We start from the raw sequence: 13,888 nt of genomic DNA on the forward strand, positions 1-13,888 counted from the left end.
ATTACATGCTTTAAAAAGTGAACCATATGTTCAAAAAGCAAACCTTTTCAGGTGAAAAGTGAAGTGTGCTTGCAATTCTAATTCAAGAAAAAATATAGACCCTCATTTAACAGTCTGGTAAGCCTTGGTTTAAAGAGTCCTTCTTAACAGCTGCTGCTGAGAGATGATTCAGTTCAACTCTATTCCCACAGGCTATCTACTACTCAAAAGGTTTAGTACCTTTCATTTACAAGGTGGCAGATGTCCACTTTAGTTCTTAATGCTGGCCTTTCTGTGATCCAAAGAATATAATTAAGCTTCCTTAGTTCCCAAATTCTATAGTCATGGTTTAATTACTGCTGTATCAGTGTGACAAAGATAGTGGAATTCCAGGAATGGCACCAGTGTGCTGGAATTTATGAGCCTGGTTCTCTCTCTGGGAGAGAGAATAGGAAGGCTATATAGATCTTCAGCTTGCTGGAGTCTAGCAGGAAGCAGGTCCTCAAGCGCAGTGTCACTTCCTATTTGTGTTGCAGATCTGGATCCTGAGAGGCAGCTCAGAGGGGGGGCTGGGTGGGGGCAGCTAATGGCAGTTTTCTTTTTCCCAAGCCTGGCTGGTCGGCCTGCCCTGCGACACCTGCTACTCTGCTGTTATTTTTTTAGGTTTTGATTTTTATGGTATGCTCATGCGAAAATCAAAACCTAAAGAAAACGCTGCAAAGATAGATTATTCTGCTGCTGTTGGATAATCCTGCTTCAGAGCAGGTTCCCTTGGATGTCTGGATTCCATCCTGTTAAGTGGACTGTCTGTCTTACCTTTACTTCTGCAGACTATAGGGCAGCTCCGTGGGATCAATGTTGAACATGATTGCAGTTGGTGTGGGGAATTGGGTGGTTGCTTGTCAGTGTGAGCAAAGGCTGCAGTTGATGCTCCAAACTTTCCGGTGGTTGCCTTTTCTCTGATAACTCTTTACCCCCTTCTGTAGAAATCCTGGATTTTGGTTACCCTCAGAATTCCGAGACGGGGGCCCTGAAAACCTTCATAACTCAGCAAGGAATCAAGAGCCAGGTAAAAATGGGAAAGAGGGTAAGAAGAGTTGGGATATGGGGTGTGCACTTTTCTGTACATAATTAGTTAGAGTGACCACAGACTCTCAGTGACTGTGACAGAAAATGGCTATTTTTAAAACATCCTATGCCCTTTTAAAATGTGTTTTTTTGGGGGGAGGGTGTTATTTGGTTGCTGTTTTTATTTTGATTATATATATTATGGTTTTATGTTCTTGTTTTGTGAACTGCCCTGAGACCTCCGGGTATAGGGCGGTATATAAATTCAATAAATAAATAAATAAAACATTGAGCTCCTCCTATTGGGAGATAGATGGTTTTCTGGAGTCTCTCTTTTCTCATCGGGAAACAAGGTATATGAATCCCTGAAGTGTTCTTACTGTCTTGGCTTATATCCTCGGACTATTTTAAAAGAACAGCGTAATTAAAGGACCCTATTCAGCTTTGCCAGTTCTAGAATAACCTGCCTGCATCCAGTTCTCTAACATGGTCCGGGTAGGTGCTGGTATAGAATATCAAAGTTGGACACCTGTGTGTTTACTCAGAAACCTTTCAGTCAAATATTTCAGGTGTTGGCTTCTGCATTGTAATGACTCTGTGGCGTTAGCAATTGTATCAAAATAAGTTGAGATGCTGACTAAAGACTAACACTTTTGTAATAAACCTATGTGAGAAAGCGACAGATCTTCTGCCCTTGGTCTCTTAGTATAGGTGGAAAGATAAGAATGAGATATGGCTTCAAGTTACAAGAAAGGAGTTTCCGACTAAACATCAGGAAAAACTCTCTGACATTAAGAGCTGTTTGACAGTAGAAGGGACTCCCTTGGGAGGTGGTGGACTCTCCTTCATTGGTTTTTCAGCAGAGGTTGGATGGCCATCTGTCATGGATGCTTTAGTTGAGATTCCTGCATTGCAGGGGGTTGGACTAAATGACCCTTGGGAGTATCTTCCAACTTTACAATTCAATGATTCTGTTTTTGGAGTGGAGGGCAAGAGAAGGATGTTGGAAATGCTCTGAAGCAGAAGACTGGAGCAGAACTATAGCACTGTAATTCAAATGATGCTTCAGAAATTAGTTCTAGGTGGCATATGGAAGGAGTCATGAAAAGTGGCATGTTTTATGCTGTAAGTAATCTGGGACAGATTAAGTATAGATAAACAGGGCTTGTAAATTGGCCAAAAGATTTGACCTGCACTAATACTAGTGGTGCCTGTACAGCCTCCATGCAATGAGTCCTGGACAGTAAGTTGGCATGCTGTCATGAGGTAACAGGAATGTGGTTGATGTGTAGATAAAAGGCTGCCCTAGAACAGGGGGACTAGTGAAGAGTTGTCACTGTGGGCAGCTGTTATGGATGAACAGTCTGGTGCTGGGAAAGAGCAGTGGAGACCAGATTCATATTGCTGCTCGGCAGGTACCTTTGGGATAATCAGTGGCCAGTTTTGGATGTAGTATTAAGCCAGCGATGGGGAAACTCAGGCCTGGGGGCCAAACCCTGCTGGCCTCAGTCTGTTTCTAGGGACTCTGCCCCCCACAAACCCCCTTCTCAGGCACACCCCTCACCTGCCTTACTTTGCACCCACCTTCGATTTTTTTTACTTGGCTAGAATGTGTCCTTGAACTCTCTCGTAATGCCTCTTGCTAGCCTTCCTAGAGAATAAAGAGAGGTGTATGAGTCTCTCTAGAAACTAGCCTGCTGTTCAAAGGTAAATTTGACATTTGCTTTTCCGCCTTGTTTGCCCACCACTGGCATGTTACCCACCTCCTGGATACCAGATGTCAAAGACATGGGTGGCCAACATGCCAGCCAGTTTTGAGAGGTGGAGTGTGTTCTGGTATAGATATAGGCATGGAGTTGGGTCAGGATGTAGGTACTTGCCATGTCCACCCCCATCGTTTAGCCCGGACACTGAGGTGCAGCACCGAGGGCTTTCTGGCAGTTCCCTCACTGTGAGAAGTGAAGTTAGAGGAAACCAGGCAGAGGGCCTTCTCGGTAGTGGCACCCACCCTGTGGAACACCCTCCCATCAGATGTCAAGGCAATAAGCAACTATGTTACTTTTTAGAAGACATCTGAAGGCAGCCCTGCTTAGGGAAGTTTTTAATGTTTGAAGTTTTATTCTGTTTTTAATACTCTGATGGAAGCTGCCCAGAGTGGCTGGGGATACACAATCAGATAGGTGGGGTATAAATAATAAATTATTATTATTATTATTATTATTATTATTATTATTATTATTATTATTATGAAGAAGAAGCTAGCCTGTGGTCTGAATTGATCCATTGCCATGTGTCAAGTCACATGTGAATGGACAAATGGTCTCTCTCTCTCTCTATATATAGGTTGTAAATTTAAGAGGAAATCATCCTCTATTTCTGATGCTTCTCTCAAGGGGCAGATACTTAGCTTAGTACAGCATTTTCTGTCTCCAGCTCACCTGAGTTGCAGAGGCATCCAGGCAATCTGGCCTTGAGTCTCGCCCTGCAGTCCTGCCTGTTAGATTATTACTTCCCCATTGCTGGCATTCTCAGCCTAGTCTAGTCCAGCCTTTCTCAACCTGGTGCCCTCCACATGTTTCGGTCTGCAGCTCCTACCAGCTCTGCTCAAACCAAGTTGAGAAGGCAGGTCTACTAGAAGACTCCTCCCTCGGCCAGGCTTATTAACCGAATAGATGAGCAGCTTTGTAGAACCTGAGATTGTCCTGAGCATAACACTCTTCTCTCTTCCTCCTTCCCTCCCACTGACCTGCTTGGCTCCTAACCCTGTATGTGCTGCGCTTGCTGCTATGCATCTGTTTTTCTCACTCTGCGTGTGACTGGTGGACCTGCCTATAGCATCAGGTAGGAAAATTTGCAATTCCTCCCAGGTCCTTCCAAAGGGGCACCAGTTATGAGACGGTTCTGAAACGGGGACTGACCAGTGGCCTTGCACTGCGTGAATGATTGTAGAGTCTTTTTGGGATGAAAAACCAGTTGATTGGGCGGAATGGGCAGTGACCCTTTCTCTGGCATAACTACATCTTCAGCCTCCTTGTAGTATTCAAATTGTGTTTCCTTGTCGTACTCCTGGCTTGCAAGTGCCTGTTTCCACAGCACATACGAGGGCAGAGTGCACTTTCAATTGTAACATTTCCAAACCCAATGGGGGTGTAACTTTGAAATCTTGACCCTTAGAACAGATGCACCTAAGAACTTACCTCCTTTCCTAGTTGACGTGACTGATGTTCTCCACACTGATCTGCCCACTGGCCCCTTGGGTGTTCATAGAATAAATGGGTAGTGGTTGCAGGTATGTCTATTTGTAGCAAGTTTATTGTCATGCAGGGCAATCTTCTGTTGTTGGTAGAGTTTGCCTGTGACATATTGGGCTCCTAAAAGCATGTATGTTCTTTGTCCTTCAGACTAAGGAAGAGCAATCTCAGATTACTAGCCAGGTAACTGGTCAAATTGGCTGGAGGCGTGAAGGGATCAAATATCGTCGCAATGAACTCTTCTTGGATGTGCTGGAGAGTGTGAACTTGCTGATGTCACCACAAGGTAAGTGCTGCAAAGGGGCTCCTGTTCTAGTAAAATAAAGGAAGGAGGTTGAAGGTGATGACACTTTCTTCTCTCCTGCTTTAGCAGTTGTTCTTTCTGCATTTCTCTCCAGGTCAGGTATTGAGCGCCCATGTCTCTGGCAGGGTGGTGATGAAGAGCTACCTGAGCGGAATGCCAGAATGCAAGTTTGGCATGAATGACAAGATTGTAATTGAGAAACAAGGCAAAGGGACTGCGGATGAAACAGGGAAGAGGTAGGGGTGGGTGCTGACTGTGGGCCCCAGTTGGCACAGCTGAACTTTGTGTGTCTTTCTGCCCTGTCTTGCTCCCTTCTCATTTGGGAAGCCACTCTAGCTTTCTTGAGGGTGATTGTTCTTGTTTTACACCCTGCTGAGACCAGAACCACTTTTGTTTATAACCCATTTCCAGTAAGCTAGTCAATTGTTCTCTAGTCTTGCTGCTACTTCCAAATTGATGATGTTTTGAATGGGAGTGAGAACAGCAGAAGGTATAAATAGCGAATCTTGATTTAACGAGGTACCAAGCAAAGCTGATTTTTCATTCCACTCAACATTCCCCTATTGTTGGCTTGGCCAATTAGCAAACTATCCTAATCTAGTGTGTATTATATGTTATGAGCCTGTAAATTAAGAGCCATGAAATTGCGTCCCTTCCCACTGGGCTAGCTAGTCTGTGGAATGAATGGGAGTGGTGGGGTGGAATAATGCCGCAACCAGCATTGGTCTACTTCTCCCTCCATGTGTCAGCTTCAACTAAAGCATAGCTGTCTGTGGTCTTGTCAGTTTTCAAATGGACCACCTGGGGTGGTGCAGGCTGACTGGCTCTGAGGCCCTCCTTACTCCCTGATAACCACTTTTGTTAATGAATTCTTTTTTTTTTCCTTTTTGTGTTCTGCTGACTCCAGTGAAACAGGAAGGTAGATAACCTGCTTACTGCTGTGTGCACGCACTCCTCACCCCTTCCCCATCTTTTTGCTTTGTGTGACTTGTGCATGTGCCACCATCTTTAGACACTTCCACACAGGTCATGCCTGTGATTGAAGGCTGAGCTGCCACTTGCCTGTTCTAGGGAACAAAGCCCACTACAAAGTGTTGCTGTTCCATCAGGCTGGTCTGGGGACAGTCCTGCGCAAGCTGGGCGAGTTTCATAAGGCTTTATAGTAGGGGTTACTACTCCTGGCGAAGGCTGTGGTTGGCTTCTTGCATTTAGCAGAGTAGCCAGATGACGCAGGAACTCCTTCCTCCTCCCAGGTACGAAAGCAGGTGGGGAAACCCATGAGAGAAGTTTGAATAGGAAAATGAATCTAAATATGGTTTTATTGTGATAACAGTGGGCAGAGAAGTAAATTCATTGGGCTGTGGGAAAATTACTTTTCTTCAACACTGCATCATATGTGTGTGAGAGAGAGCCTGAATTTCAAAGAGATATTCCCAGTAGAATGCAAGAGACAAGTTGCTAAGTGAAGCCTTTACCAAACCCTTTCGGCAAAAGATACTGGCCAGGCTGTTCAGCCAGCTCCCTCTTGAAACAAAGCCTGAACCATATAAATATGAAGCAAGCTGTTTCCTATGCCCATTCCATGTCTTGGGCACCCCCTTCTGTACCCTGTGGCCCAGAAGCAACCCTTCTGTACTCTGGCACACCCTCCTTGAATGACGTCTGTGTCTCGAGTGTCATTCGCTTGCTCCCATTCAACACTTGCACTAGCCAAGAGTTGCAATGAGATCTTGGTGGTGTTGGATTGTTCCTGGAGTTTTTCTTCTACAAGTGGCTGCGGGGAGCCTCCCCTGCCTCTTTCAGCAAAAGGTGCAAAAAAGTGAGACCTCACTGGATGCTGTAAGTCAACACTAAACTCCAGTGACTTTGCTGATCTTTTAAGCCTGTGAGAGAGGAAATTTTCTGGCCCCCAAGTCCTTTCTGGTACATGGAAATGCAAAGGTTGGAGGGCAAAGAGCTCCTTCCGCCTTGTGCTGCCTAATGGTCTGAACAAAATCCCTCTTGTAGGGTTATGTTGCTTCTTCCACCCAAAGGGCTTGGGCAGGGCAGACTGGACTCCAGCCTGCCAGATGAAGTGTTATGGGCAGAGCAGGAGTGAGCCTTGTATAGGGATCACTGGTGGGCTGCTGGGGAAAAGCCTATTACTTGAGTCTTGATGGATAGCCAAACAGCCCTACTGCCTGTGAGGGAATCCGTTGGCTCCAGTTGCTCTCCTCTCTGCCTCGTTTACTTCATAATTCCTCCTGTGATGGCAAAGTGCTCCGTAGAGTAGTCTCATTGCAGCTGATAGCCTGAGTACTGCTGCAGCCTCAGATGCATGCCAGCAAGTGCTTCTGATTGTGACTCTCCTTGTGTTCTTGTGCCGTAGTGGGAAGCAGTCGATTGCTATTGATGACTGCACCTTCCACCAGTGCGTGAGGCTCAGCAAGTTTGACTCGGAGCGGAGCATCAGCTTCATACCCCCCGACGGCGAGTTTGAACTCATGAGGTATGGCTGGTGGGAATAGGCTGCTGCACAGGTTTGCCTCTGCCTTGGCTGCCATAGGGGAATCATTGGGGGGCTCCCTGCAAGTCACAGCTAAGTATTCTTCACTTGGCACTTGCATTTTTAGTACAGAACTGGCACAAGGGGTGGAGCTTATAACTATTGCATTGGTCGTGGGGTGGTGATGATTGACACTCTTCCGCTTGAGACATTGGAGGCCAAATGGTGCCTAAAGATATATAATGAAGGCGCCAGGTAAACCTCCCTAGGGAGAGCATTCCACAAACGGGGAGCCACTGCAGAAAAGGCTCGTTCTTGTGTTGCCGCCCTCTGGACCTGTTGTGGAGGAGGCACATGAAGAAGGGGCTCAGATGACAATTGCAGGGTCTGGGTTGGTTCATATGTGGAGAGGTAGTCTTTGAGGTATTGCGGTCCTGAGCGGGCTAAGGCTTTATAGATCAAAACCAGCACTTTGAATTGGGCCCAGAAACTAATTGGCAGCCGGTGCAGTTGGGCTTTGAAGGAAAACTCTGTTTCCCTCTCCCCAATAAATGTACATAAGCTCCACTGTTCTCAGCACCTTTTTGCCTGCTGGAAATAGATGTGGCTGCCTTTTCAGGTTTTTAAATTGCATTTTCATTTAATTGTTCTGCAAAGTAGACTGAGAGCAGTTTTTAACCTAACTGTACTTAACACCTGCTCTGTCCATTATGTCCTCTTTCCATTCAAAAGCTAACAAGTGGTTTAGCATCAGGCTGTCCTTTCAGATCAAGTGTCCTCTTAAGGCGAGGATTTGCAAACTGTGGCATGGCCAGCCTCTGTTTCTGTAAGCGAAAGCATATCGGTTTCTCTTCTTGTCACCATCCAGTGGTCAGACACTGGGATGCCTTCCCCTCCATCCACTAAAGGATATTAAATCTTGACTCTCAGGTATCGAACCACTAAGGACATTATCCTGCCCTTCCGTGTGATCCCCCTGGTGCGGGAGGTGGGCCGCACCAAGCTGGAGGTGAAGGTTGTGATCAAATCCAACTTTAAGCCTTCCCTCTTGGCTCAGAAGATAGAGGTAAGTGCAACAAGGGCATCAGGTTTGCACAAGATGCAGCAGTATGTTGTAGTGGTGGTGGGAGGGCGCTTCTGTGGAACTTCACTTCCAACTTGTTAGCCTATGAAAGATGGGGGCAGGGGCTGTTGTCCCTGCTTTTCCCTCTTGGTGCCTGAGTATAGATGCTGCCAGGCCTTTGCAAAGCCTTTGCTTTTTCTGAAGATCAGAGTGCCATAACTGTCTTTGGATATGATGCAGGTTTTGGCTGGATATGTTTGCACTGCAACAGAACCACACTGCTAGTAGCTGAGCATGGCTAGAGTCTTTTTGGCATACATTTCACTATCGATGGCAAAGCCAGCTGCTCCTTATGTGCCCTGGACTGTTTGTTGACAAACGGGAAAAGTTCTGTTGAAATGACCACAGAAATGACATTTCTGTTGAAATGGAATTCAAACTACTTCTGTCTTCCAGGTGCGAATCCCAACACCTCTTAATACAAGTGGCGTTCAAGTCATCTGCATGAAAGGGAAGGCAAAATACAAGGCCAGTGAGAATGCCATTGTCTGGAAGTAAGTCAGTCCTGTCACACTTCTTGCTCTAGGCAACTGTAGCCTAATAAGGGCTATTGGTACTGGCAGTTCTCATACTCCCCTCCAGGCTTACCTGACTTAGAGAGCAGCTTCCTCTTTATTCCCTTTTCTCGTTTCTTAGAATTAAGCGTATGGCTGGAATGAAGGAGTCTCAGATCAGCGCAGAGATAGAACTTCTTCCCACCAATGACAAGAAGAAATGGGCTCGGCCACCGATCTCCATGAACTTTGAGGTACGAGGGCAGAGTCTTTTCCTGGATGGCTGCTGAAGCTCCAGGAAGGGGCAGCATTACTGCAAAAACAAAGGTGCAGTGAGCACAGGCATTAATTTCTTGTATGCCCCTGTTTAACAGAAGTCATTTGTCAGTGAAGAATCTTTCACCATAGCTTTTGTGTGTGTGCCCCCAAAGGTTCTGCTTATCACTATAGGACTTTTCATTCTGATTCCCATTATGATGCAAGTTTAAGAAATCCCTTGCAAACCGAACTGCCATGCTTTTCTGTCTTCCTAAGAGTTTCTTCCTAAGAGTTGAAAAGCTGGAATGAGAGAGTCATTAGCTTTCAAAAGCCACGGTAATTGGCAAGGTAGTTTGCTTAACTGGCATTCCACAAGGACACTACAGGGTAACTCTGGAACATGGGACAGAAGTGGGAGGTTGAGGAAGATCTCAAGTTGTACTGAAAGCAAAATTTGCACATTCCTATCACAGTTCAAGGTGGTGGTTCAGCTAATCATTAGCTTCTTAATATATGTCCCTGCTGGGGAATGAACAGGATCCTGCAAGCCACCTGTGTATTTAAATCTGTCTCCCAGTTGTGTGCTTCTGGGTAACAGCTGCAGATTTCTTACTGGAATTATTAAAGAGTAGTCAGCCGTTTCGCTTTTGACTTAAGGAGATCTTCAGAACTGCTGAGGTGGTAGAGAACTAAAAAAGACTCCTGCTGTGAACAGTTTCTTTAGTGCTGTATGTTGGGGTGGGCAGCTTTTACCCACAGCATCCAGGCTGTAGACTTATTTCTGTTCTCCATCCTTACTCTCCTTTTGCACAGGTCCCATTTGCACCATCCGGGCTGAAGGTGCGCTACCTGAAAGTCTTTGAGCCAAAGCTGAACTACAGTGACCACGATGTGATCAAATGGGTGAGGTACATTGGCAGGAGTGGAATCTACGAGACAAGATGCTAGCCCTCAGCAGCCAGCTGGCTCCCTCTTCCCCAGCCTCCCTTGGTCTCAAAGTACAATTGAAGAGCATCTCTCTGGCCCCTCCTCCGTACAGAGGCTGGACGCTAGACTCCTGCAGCTTCTCTGGAAAAAGAACACTGGTGCCTGCTCTGGCTTCAGTCACTGTTGGAGTTTGCAGCTGGCGTTGGGCGGCTAGAGAGCCCCCCCGCCACAGCTCACCTCTTGCTTCTGTCCCAGGGTATAAAAGGGCCAGTCTAACCACCACCCCCTTGTGGTCATTCTAGGGAACATCCACCACCATGTGATAAGACCCTCCTCTTCTGTTGGTGTCACTACTTGCATCATATCCTAGTATTTTTGGAAGTTCTTGTGCATATGTACTTGTAGAATAGGCCTGAAAACCATAGGCTGGGCAAACCTTGAGTTGATTCTGGCTCCTGTGCTTGCTATTGCTGTTGTGATTGTTGCTGTGCTGCCAGAGTGGGGCTCACACTTCCTCTCCCTCTTTGTTGTGTAGAGTCCTTGATATGGAGCCCTGCTCTGGGAAGGTTTGTGACCAAAAAGGCAGAGGGTTGGCATCTGCTCCTTGTTGGGCTGGGGTGGGTGGGCATAGCACAACATTTCAAAGCCTTGGGGCCCTGCACCTTCCCCTTCCCCACCCCCAATCAGAACTACACCCTCCTCCAAAAAGTAAACCCAGCAGGCACATGAGGACAGGTCAGCTTGTCTTTAAAAATCTACAGGTTTTGTCCTCTTAATTTGGAATTGGCCAGTTATGTAATTCCTTGCCTCCATTCTCTTCTCTCTCCCTTGCCCCCACCCTTTTTTCTTTTTGCCCAATCAGTTTATGCTTTCATTTCCCAAAATGCTTTTGGGTCAATAGAAATGCTGCTGCAACCCACAGTCCTCTGCTTCTGATAGTGTGGTCTACCATTTTGTACACTTGTGATTTGTCCAGTTCTAAACCCAATAAAAGTATGTAGAACCAGCTTGTTTGTAAGTGGTGCTCTTATTAGGGGAGCCGCCCTGAGCCCAGCTTCGGCTGGGGAGGGCGGGATATAAATAAATAAAATTTATTGTTGTTGTTGTTGTTGTTATTATTATTATTATTATTATTATTATTATTATTATTATTGGTTGGACCCATCACCAGACTGTGGCTACCCTGTGCTCTAAAAACTGGGAAGGGACCAAAGCTGCATCCCTGTGCATTTGCCAGTTGTTGGCCTACTGCAGAGCTTTCCAAACTTCTCATGTTGGTGACACACTTTTTAGACATGTTTCATTTCACGACACAGTAATTCAGTTTTACTAGCAAGCAAGAGGTTAAACTAATCCCTTTCCAGCCCCTGGAGCGTGGAGAGCGTTAGCATGACACACCTACACACTGCAGCTGACACACCAATGTGTCGTGACACACAGTTTGGAAAGCTCTGTCCTATAGTGTCAGCAATCAAGCTGTATTTTTCAGCCTTGCAGTCATTGCCTACAATTGAGGAGGGAGAGCAAAGCCTTGACAGCATTGGCACTCGGGACCACCACCTCCTTGCTGCCACAGAACTGCCACAAAAGCACATTTCTGTTACTGATACACAACTCACATCTACAAAGGTCATTGTGTTAAAGTACTGAGGTTTCTCTGCTAAACAATCCCCACATGACTGCTGTGGAGTTCTTGCCTGGTGCAGATTTCTGGGAAGTGTTCTGCCATGCACTCTCAGTTCTGTTAGGGAACCAGCTGTGGCGTTTGCCCCTAGGAAGTGTCAAGGAAAGGGTTAAAATGGGTGTGATGTGATTGGCCAGTGAGAATGCAAGGGGGGACTAAAAGAATAGAATAGAATAGACTTTATTTGCATAGCCAACAGGCCATTGTGGGGGACTAAAAGATAGAATGGAAGGTTTTGAAAAGTCAGTTGAGGTCTGGGGGTTGACGGTTGGGAGTTGAGATTTGTCAGTTGGGAGTTGAGGCTTGGGTGTTGGAGAAGGAAGAGGGTGGAATACGCAGTGGGTTGGTTGAGTTGTATTGTGAGAGAGTGAGAGGAATTGTTAGGGAGTTAGATAGATAGTTGGGAATAATTCAGTTTGAAGTTGTAGGAACTAAGATTTAAGAAACTGACAAGAGAAAAATAAACTGAAACCATACGCTTATTCCTGCACTTAAAAATAAACTTGATTATTTGTTTATGTTAACAACTGTCTGGACTCCGTGTGTCCCCGTGAGAAGCGGGGTGGTGGCAGCGAAGAAAGCAACCGCAGTGGTGGCACAAGGTCAATAGACCGTGAAACGTCCGGGAGCCCTGTGTGATCGCCACACCAGCCAGAGCTGTTGGGCTTTATTGTAGCTCATAAGAACAGCATGAACGTCACACTGCAGCCTATCCCTCCCTTCAGGGCTGTGTCATAACAAGTGATTGGTCGAGGTGGAGAAGAGGTCTTTTGAGTAAAGTGTTTCAGTTATTATCACACTGACGGGAGTCATATCCAGCGCATGTTGAGGTTTTTCGGAGAGGATCAGCCTTGGAAGCATTAACTTATGCTCAAATGTTAGTTTTTGCTTCACTATGGAAATTGGTCAATAACTGTTGAGACAGTAGAAACTGCCTATAAAAATGATAAAAACCAGGCAGCCAGCAGGGAGATGGCCAGAGTGAATTCTACTGTGCCACATTGCAGTCCTGGACCCTACAAAAAACGAAACCTTGAAGAGGATTTTTAGTCAAAGCTCACTTTGCACTTGGAAAAGGGTTGTTCTCTTCATACAACTTTGCTTCTCCAACCTTTTGGGCTCTGATGCAGCTGCTTTAGTGCTTTATCAGCTCAACCTTCCTATTAGTATTTTTGGCTTTAGTGGCAGTTCACTGAGCCAGTCCACCTCCCCTGCTTTTCCAGGCAAGCCAGAAAGTGGATGCTATCACTCTGAACATTAGGCTGTGGTGTGGAGGTGTTCCTTATGTTGCTGTCGTGAATGGATTCTGGATTCTGCAGCGTCATAGAAGGCTCCAATTGAAAATGCTGTCTTGCTGCTGTGAAGGAACTTCACCACCAGAGGGATTTATTCTCTGTGAAGCCTGCCAGCACTCTTTGAGCAGTGGGTGGGTGCACATGCTTCTCTTAGTCTCTCATGGCAAATCTAGCCTGAAAGGTATATGACATAGGTGATTGGCAGATGACAAAGGGAATAAATATCAAGGGTATAGGGCCAGCTAGAGTGGACAGAAACATTGTGATTCATCTCACTGAATGCATCAGCCTGTTTATGGGGGGGGGGGAGCATAATAAGCCACTTGATTTTGCAGCCAGGCTTACCCTGGCTTACCCTGTCAAATTGCCTAGCAGGCTACAATCTATAGCTGCCTTTGGCTAGTTGTCAGAGGTGCCGGCTGAACGGCCAGACAGCTTGCAGATTGCAGTGGTCATGCTGGAAGGGGAAAGCTCAGTAGACTAGAGCCTGCTTATCTTTCGTTGCACAGCTGCCTCAGAGAGTTGGCCAGTTTTGCCTTTATCCACCTAGTAATAGCTGCCTCTACTTCCCTCTCAACTCCTAGCCCACCCAGATAGGAAGGAATACAGGGGAGCCGTAGGAAATACTAAAATCCTGAGACAATGCACCCTGCATTTCCCAGCCAAATCCCTCTCGCTATGCACAGAACCAGCCTACCGCACCCTGTCTTTCCCAGAGATCAGAGCACTTACTGTTTGTTTACACCTGCAATCTTACGCTCCTATATGAACCCAAGTGGCTTAGAATCATAGAATCATAGAGTTGGAAGAGACCACAAGGGCCATCGAGTCCAACCCCCTGCCAAGCAGGAAACACCATCAGAGCACTCCTGACATATGGTTGTCAAGCCTCTGCTTAAAGACCTCCAAAGAAGGAGACTCCACCACACTCCTTGGCAGCAAATTTCACTCGAACAGCTCTTACTGTCAGGAAGTTCTTCCTAATGTTTAGGTGGAATCTTCTTTCTTGTAGTTTGGATC

General features: G+C 46.2%; 1 protein-coding gene and 1 long non-coding RNA gene across 2 annotated transcripts in view; one reads left to right on the forward strand and one right to left on the reverse strand.

Annotated features, from left to right (window-relative positions):
- AP2M1 (adaptor related protein complex 2 subunit mu 1) overlaps positions 1-10,895 on the forward strand; it is a 28,387-nt gene extending 17,492 nt beyond the window's left edge. Inside the window, exons 4-11 of the mRNA XM_083612928.1 lie at positions 966-1,048; positions 4,449-4,584; positions 4,697-4,838; positions 6,971-7,090; positions 8,018-8,153; positions 8,607-8,704; positions 8,847-8,958; positions 9,776-10,895. Of these exons, the coding sequence (XP_083469054.1) occupies positions 966-1,048; positions 4,449-4,584; positions 4,697-4,838; positions 6,971-7,090; positions 8,018-8,153; positions 8,607-8,704; positions 8,847-8,958; positions 9,776-9,910 (962 nt within the window). The 3' untranslated portion in view covers positions 9,911-10,895. The remainder of the gene's footprint in view (positions 1-965; positions 1,049-4,448; positions 4,585-4,696; positions 4,839-6,970; positions 7,091-8,017; positions 8,154-8,606; positions 8,705-8,846; positions 8,959-9,775) is intronic.
- Positions 1-13,888, reverse strand: part of LOC310762276 — a 466,366-nt gene that overhangs the window by 71,788 nt on the left and 380,690 nt on the right. The window lies entirely within an intron of this gene.

Source organism: Podarcis filfolensis (assembly GCF_964270895.1).
Source record: "Podarcis filfolensis genome assembly, chromosome: 5".
NCBI classification, from domain to species: Eukaryota; Metazoa; Chordata; class Lepidosauria; order Squamata; family Lacertidae; genus Podarcis; species Podarcis filfolensis.